Genomic DNA, 8,100 nt, shown 5'->3' on the forward strand with positions numbered 1-8,100 from the left:
ATGGTCTCCTATAATGCATGTGATTTGAGGAACAATGCATTTTGTATTTTGAGGAAATAAAGAGGAAGAACTCATAAATCTTACTTCTTATTACAATGAATTCTTTTCATTTACACTTACTAAAATCTACGTAACTTAATATGGAGCAACTTCTAAAGCAGGCTCATGGTGTGGAGATACACAGACCTACCAGTAACATCTGACAGCAAGACCACATTTCAGACTTATCATTTTAATGTAACATGGCTGTTAGAGAGAAAACACTGGATACCTAAACAGCTAAGAAATTTCTGAGCTAAAAATATTCCCAAATCTCCAACAGTGAACGTCTTTTTAGAAGAACACTTTGAAGCTGAATGTTCATCTCTAGCTGAAAGCATATCTGATGGTCCAAAGCACAATAAGTCTCTGACCCAGCACTGCCCAAGTTGCAACAATTTTTTTAAGCAGCTTAAAATATTGGCAAGAGCTCCCCTTACTGGTCTGCTTTCAAACTGTCAGCTCTTCAGTCCTGAAAATCTTTTATTTGAAACAAAGATGGGTAAAACATTACTTATATTCCACATTTCAGAAAAAAAAACCAACCAAAAACCAAACAAAAACTCAGGTCCACATCAAATTTATATCACATATCCTATTGTTTACATTTCTGATTAGCTGCTAGGTCATAAACCCAAAGATAATGACTTAATTTAGGAAGAAATTTTTCTTCCATCCCTGTGAACTTCAACTTATTTTGAATCCTTGATTTCGTATAGCACATATAGGCCTTGCCACACTCTACATTACAAAACAAACACCCAATTCTAACATACTGAGTAATGCACTCATTTCACAGTAACCACTACCAGCTTCAATGGGATCATTTGTGGGATAGTCAAGGAGTCAGTGTGAAAATTTATATGGAATTTGGAACTGCAAAAAAAATTTATTATGAAAGCTTACTGTTTTCTTCAGTGGTCTACTGTTTAAGAGCAAAATATACCTCTCAGACTGTGTTGGTTTATATGATTAAAGAGTGATTAAGATACATATGCAGATATATATGTATGTATACACATTTATATATTATTTTTAGTGCCCTACTTTTGAAAGGTCAGCCTAGGGGCTGACTGAACTTTTATGGTGAAGAAGCCAACTAAGAAAGGTTAAATATAAGTAATTTTAATGACACCATGAAATACCACTATCTTTAATTCATAGTAAACAATCTTGTTTACTTCAGCTCACAGTAAACAATCCTGTTAATGCATAAAGCACATGCTCTCTGGATCTCACACACATGAGGTGGCCCTGCAGAGCTGAGTGAGAAAAAACTGTAAAATCTGTTGGTATGGCACATTAGGAAAAAAAAAGAGGGAATCAGAGGATATGCTTTTGAATGTACCCTATAAACCTGGAAAGACTGTAAAACAGGATTTCTTAATGTATAACAGCACTTGGAGAAGCTTTAGTACAGTGCATCAGACAGCCATCTAGCTCTCACCACTAAGTACCAAAAATCTAAAATAACCCCCTCAAGTCCCCCAGTTATCATTTTAAGTACATTAAACAAATAAACAAAACCACTATTATTCAAATGGATTCAGATGCCTACTTTTTTTAGTGAAACACAGGCAGTCTAGCTACAGAGTCAAATCCAGTCAGTCTCACATTCTCTGGTAAAATGGTAGAATTTCCTAAAGCATTCTCTATTTTCTTCCAACAGCAATCTCTATTTTCTTTTTTGAGGACACATCCATTCTCTCTAGTGATTGTTGGCAGTTTCCTCCTTTACTGTACTGGACAATTATTCTTCCTGAGGCTATTTGTTGTACCAGAGAGAAGGAAGAGGGACTCAGGCATTGGTCACAAGCAAACCAAGTCATTACAACCCCTATCTATACTGACCGAGCAGGGTCAGACTCATTGTGCTGCCAACCCCCCTGCTAAAATAACCCCCTCTCCAGAATTAGCTTATCCCACAATTTATAAGACCATCCAAATATGTGACAGCATTTAGACTTATTTGCTTTTTACACAACTTTCTTTGAAGGCCATTAATAAACAAATTTTTTAAAAAATCTGAGGTTTCAACAAAAAACCCAAAATGCCCAATAGTATCATCTTCAATAAAAATGAAATGTTATCACTTTATTTCACTAGGAAGCCACACTTTCAGTTTCCATCCCTCTCTTCCCACGTAACATGTTGTTTGAGTCGTTCAAATTCTCTTACCTTGCTTTAGAGATCTGTCTCATCCTTCTATCAAATACAACTCTTTAGCTTCTGCATGTGTTAACAAAAGAAGAATTTATGAGCATGTTCAAGTTACAATAACTACACAAGAACAACTGTTTACATCACAAAATGTTAACAAGTAAACTTGCAATCTTATTTAGATCTAAGTACAAATAAGTAGCAAGTAATGAAGGAAGTTCAAGTGTCTTTTATGTAATTGTACTACCATGCTCTTCTTCCAGTACACAAAATACTTTCAACTCAAACTGAGAGCTAAAAGTGAGCAGTGAAAACCCTTGAAGATAAAATTTGGTGCTTTTACAAGCAGCAACAAGTCTGTCATTCAAACAGTATTTTTGCTGCTCAAGCAGGACCTGAGAACACTGTAGTTCTTTGACAGATACTAGCAAAAAAGTGAACATATTAGTTATAGAGACAAACACTAAATTAACATACAATATTCTAAATACAGCGAGAGCTGACTTTCTCACCCTATCAACTCTATTATCAAAGCATGGATATATTTAAACAGAGCTCCTACAGCTTTTCTTCTCAAATGTTTCCAGCCTTTAAAAAATGTATCTTTAACACAGTGTTTCATTCCAAGCTGTACTCGCCAATAATATTTCGCACCTGAATGAAAACCAGCACAAATGTTTAAAATCTGTAAGTGTAAATGCAGATTATCTCAAAATGTATAGGTATTTTTAACACTAGTATCTACTTTTCACCATCTGGGCAAATATTTTTGTTGGTGTTGAAGCTTTTGTTGAACTTTTGTTGTAAGTTCTAGGACTACATGCATTTAAAAAGAACCAAAACCTTTCAGAGGTCCAAGTTTATTCAAATCACAGAAACCGTTGCTTGGGTTTTTTGCTTGTTTGCTTTTTAAAGTCATACACATACTCAATTTCTAAAAGTTTCCTAATTAGATTTCCTTCACCATACTATCCGATTCAAGATCCTTTTATCTCTAGGAACTACAGTGAACTCAGCTCCTTAGACTACATATGATGATACCAACTTACATCTTTACATCTTTTATTTATTCTTCCAGCACAGAATTGGTTATGCCTTGTTAGGGTACTGGAAGGATCAAAAGTATTGACAGGTTTAGAAGTTAAAAATCCATTAACTTGTTTGCTCAGAAAAACCAAATTGTGAGCAAGAGTATAAGAATGCATGCCCAACTGTTTCATTTATACAGTTTGGAACTTCCATCCCTCTGTATTGCATAAGCCATTTATCAATTGTAAATATAAGCTAAAATACAGTGAATACAGCTGCAAAGCTGTACAGTTAAGCAGGAGAAAAAGACAAGAACTGCAAGAAGTTTATTATAGACTGAAAAGGAAAGTCACAATAGAAATAGGGCACTAGACATGAGAAATACAGAGAAGCTTAACATGTGGAATTCCAAACATGACTTTTCAAATGCTGTAATTTGAAGAGAGTGATGGATGATTTACCTTTCAGCAGAATCTGGATGGAAAATAAACTAGGATTCCAAAGAAAGGAAACAGACACTTCTAAATAAATTGTACTAAGCTATAATGCCATGTTAAAACTACTGATTATTTCTTCGTTAAATGAGCACCAAATAATCTTCCAAAAAATAACAGTTATGAGGTCAGTGTTTGATCTGTCTCTTGAGATCAATCTCAAGAAAGAGGTAAGAAACCATAAACCACTTATAAATAAGATTTAAACTTCTTATTTCAGGTAAACACATGTAGCTGGTTCTTAATCTACATGACCAGGGAAGCACCCACTTGTGAAAGAAAGAGATTAAACAATTTGGACCCAAACTCATTGTTCTACACAGTCAGAGAAAAGAGAAGGTACCAGAAATGTCACGAAGTTAAATTTTACAGGGCTAGTTGCTCGTCCACATATGCCTGAACATACACAATTCTACAGAACTTTCTTTGGACAGCTTTTTGATTAAAAACATCTAGTGAAACTTTCTCCTGAAGATTCCTTCTTCCTGAGGAAAAAAATGCAAACCAAAAAACCAATCTGAACAAAAAACAAGGACAAACCTACCAATTAATCTGATATTTACTGGACAAGAGAAACAAGCAGTAGAGGGAGAGTCAGTAAGGAGAACTGCCCCTTATAAAAGCCTTTCTCTTTATTCTTGTTCTTTTTCTCAAAGACAAAAAGGTGGCATCTATCTAAAGTACATGAGTAGGTCTGAAAACCAAGCCAGTGTCTGAGCTAAAGTTACAAATACAGAAAAACCCCAAACAACGAAACCATGACACTACAAAGCTTGTTTCTTTGCAGCAAAAGGCAGTATGGGAAAAAGAACTAAGCTGAAGGAAAAAAACCATAAGCAAAAATCCAAATCCAGCTTTCTTTTTTGTTAGATAGAGCATGGGAGTCTGACCACATAACTAACTTATTGTGACTATCAGCTTCAGTGAAAAAATACAAGCAATTATATCTATAAGACTGGTTTCCCATTTCTGTTACCCCTTTAATTTATGATGATCTAGGGCAATAGATTTTGTTGTCCCAATCCTCCCATATCCCTCCCTCCCCTCCAAACTCAGAACAAGTCAGAAAGCAGAGCCTTGGTAAAAGTAGGCAAGTAGTATGGAGCATTTGTAACATATTTTAACAAAGAAATCCCAACACTCCCAACCCCCAAACAACACAACAAAACACTCAGATCAACTCTCATCCTGCTGTATAAAACCCATCAACCCATCTGACCATGCCTCCAGTTTAGAGATGTTCCATCAAGCACAAATTCAACAGACATTGTTTACTTTCCATCAGTCATGCTATAATCAGATTCAATCACACGCAGGAACACAACACATCACAAGACCTCATACAGCATTCCACTACAGAAACACTACTCTACTTTTTGGGTCATATCATCTTGCAAGATAAAAACCTAAAGGAAAACCAGACAGCATGCATCAAAAATTCTCAAGGGAACTCCTCAAGCGTATAATTTTAAGTATTTTAATAAAGATACCATATTCTTTCAAAATGAGAAACAAAATCCAATTCCAGACCATTTTGTCTATGAAAATGATGCATTTTCTATAGTAGCCACTTCTATGTAGAACTTACATGCCACAGCGTTATCTATTAAAACAGTAACAACCCAAACTATTGAAATTCACTGTTCCAAAACTTGCAGTAATCCCATTTCTCTGGTTTTTCTCACTTCTGAGTAATAGGAAACGAGTTCTGGTCCATTAACTCGCCCACTCTCTCCTGGAGAAAGTTGACCAACTCAGCTAAGACAAAGACATGAGTTTCATCCAGGTCTTGTATGATGAACTTCTTTCCCAAAGCATTTGACTCATCCAAGTAGAGCAGAAACTGCTTCATTGCAGGGTCACTGTAGAGACAAACACACATCAGACCCCAACTCACAGTTACAGTTGCAAACAGAAGAAACACCATTTAAAGACATTCCCAAAGGGTTTAGGAAAACTGAAATTAATTTTCACAGCTTAAATACAGTTTGCTTAGTAAAAGTTGTTTCTTTCCAAATAGTTTTGGTTCCTATAGAGACAAAAATAAAATTGTAATAAAGTCTAATGAGTAGAACCAGCTGCTTTATTAGCAGAGAAGTTTCCTTTTGCTGCTGCTAAGGCAGCTTCAAAGACACTCAAACCAAAACTAAAACTCAAAAGTCCAACCCTTAATAAGGTAAGACTGAACTTACATTTCTGATTTCAGCAACAGCCTCATAAAAACATGTTTCCTTAAAGCATAAGGATAACCAAAAGAGAGGAGAACACAGATCTCACTCAAGTAGTAGAGCACAGAGTGCTCTCAGTCCAGAGATGAGATTATATGAAAACAGGTACATTGCACCTACATCAAAAGCTGACATTTACCAACTCCAAGCACATTCCTTTTGAACCACATGTTTGCCTTGCACCGAATTCAGTCTAGAGCTGATCAAATGAAAACAAACAGGAAAGGAGAAATGAAAGATTACCTGGTCTCCCTCAAGAATCAGCCAGTAGAGAATTACTTTTTTCACAAACAACAACAGCAAGAAACTCTGTTTGCAAGCAATACAAAGAACAAGAGGGAGCATCTAACATTTTCAAGGAATTTGAAGGATAACTGGATCACTTGTACTAGGGTAAATTGTACCTGACAAGCATACAGATAACTTACATATACAGCTAAAATTTTCACTTGTGTACCTTTCAAAAAATGTGGCAATATTAGGGGACCATCAGACATGGTAGAATATAGCTTTGAAGCATAATTTTTCATAGTTAATGCTACTTTTAAATATTTTACATCCTTTTCTCTACTTTATTTAATTAAAATAATTTGCAGACTGTTATATATTTTGAAAAAAACCCTGGCTTTTTATAACAATGTGATCGTTAACTTCTTTGCCATCCTATTTTTTACCCCATATTCATATGCAGTTTTCTTTTCTTTAAAGAGATTAGGCATAAGTGGAAAACAGTCTCTTGAATAGAAAAATGGGAGTTTGGCATTAAGATTTTCTACAATTGCCTTCTCTTTCTTCCCCCAAAGGCTGCACTTTTCTCTGCTTGTTCAGTACCACCCTTCCCACAATAATTCCTTTTGTCTGGGCTCCTCAGTTACTTTAGTTCCAGGTCTAAAGAAACACAGTCTTTGACACAAGGAGAGACAGTAAACGCTGTTACTCACCACTCAACCAGAACACCTTTCAGAACATTCACCATCTTCCTGGCTCCCTCACAAACACTGAAGAGTTGGCAAGAGTAACCTCTGCTCTGGATCACACTGTGAAAAACAGAGTTCACTCTTTAGAATTTTTAGAAGTTCAATAAAGGCTAAAAGAAGGACAAATTTCCAGCACTGGGGTGCTTTTGGCAAACGGCCAAAGAGTACAGAGGTAGCCTAAAATCATGTTCTCAATATATAGTTACATTGTTGGGGTTACATGCACATTCATTACTTTATACATTAGTCAAACGTTAATTGAGATTTTGATGTTTCTCTTGTTTGGTTTTAACCTTTGACTTGTCTGCAGGACATTCTGTAGATTAGGTCCATGTATTTTATTTTTCTTCCTGTAGTTCTATCTTGTTGTTTCACAAGATAGCAAAGAATCGATAAATCCTTCCCAGATGCTTATGCTCAGTTTTCTGTCACTGTCATCGCTTGCAAAGGCCAGTCGGCAGATGTAAGAAACAAAATAATTGCTTTACACCATTCTCTGAGTTAGCTACATAGAAGGATTTTAGTCTCTATTTTAACAGTTTGCTAAACTTACGATATAGTATATTTATCACACTATTCATATTCATACGAACTATACAGTGCATACACAAACTGACAGGTTATAGTACACAAAAGCAGTTAAACTAAGTATAAATTGTACCGTATCAAACTACTTGTGACGCAAAAAGCTAATCTATAAATGCAAAAGGCGATATTATATTATCATCTATAACAGCACTGGCGACCACAGGAAATCTGAAAGCACAACACGCCCCACACACAAATCCAAACAATCAACGCCCCAGTTAAACTCAAAGACTCTTTACGACAACGCTACTCCTCAGCGGAGTTTCTGGTCCATCCTGCCCCTCACCCCCGCCTTGGTCAGAGAGGTTCCCAAGGGACCCAAACCCTCCCTCCCGCCTGCCCGTCACCTCCGCCTTGGCCAGAGAAGTTCCCGGGGGTTCCAGTCCGGCCCCTCATCTCCGCCGCACACAGAGCGTTTCCCGGGACCCGCTCCCTCACCTCTGCCACACACAGAGAGTTTCCCGGGAGCCCCCTCCCTCACCTCCGCCACACACAGAGCGTTTCCCGGGACCCCCTCCCTCACCTCCGCCACACACAGAGCGTTTCCCGGGACCCGCTCCCCCACCTCCGCCACACACCGACAGA

At 37.0% G+C, this 8,100-nt stretch overlaps 1 protein-coding gene across 2 annotated transcripts; it reads right to left on the reverse strand.

Annotated features, from left to right (window-relative positions):
* Positions 1-2,107: 2,107 nt before the first annotated feature.
* Positions 2,108-8,093, reverse strand: GTF2H5 (general transcription factor IIH subunit 5). Of its 2 annotated transcripts, none has more exons than XM_031056272.1 (3): positions 8,081-8,093; positions 6,892-6,987; positions 2,108-5,584 (listed from the first exon to the last, which is right to left on the reverse strand). In XM_031056272.1, exons 2-3 carry the CDS (start codon positions 6,924-6,926, stop codon positions 5,404-5,406), a joined length of 216 nt encoding a protein of 71 aa, XP_030912132.1. In that variant the 5' UTR covers positions 6,927-6,987; positions 8,081-8,093; the 3' UTR covers positions 2,108-5,403. The 2 variants fall into 2 exon arrangements, with proteins under 2 accessions (XP_030912132.1, XP_005420163.1); XM_005420106.2 differs by having other exon boundaries at positions 8,039-8,093.
* Between the last annotated feature and the right edge of the window lie 7 nt (positions 8,094-8,100).

This window comes from Geospiza fortis, unplaced genomic scaffold (assembly GCF_000277835.1).
Source record: "Geospiza fortis unplaced genomic scaffold, GeoFor_1.0 scaffold162, whole genome shotgun sequence".
In the NCBI taxonomy this organism is placed as follows: domain Eukaryota; kingdom Metazoa; phylum Chordata; class Aves; order Passeriformes; family Thraupidae; genus Geospiza; species Geospiza fortis.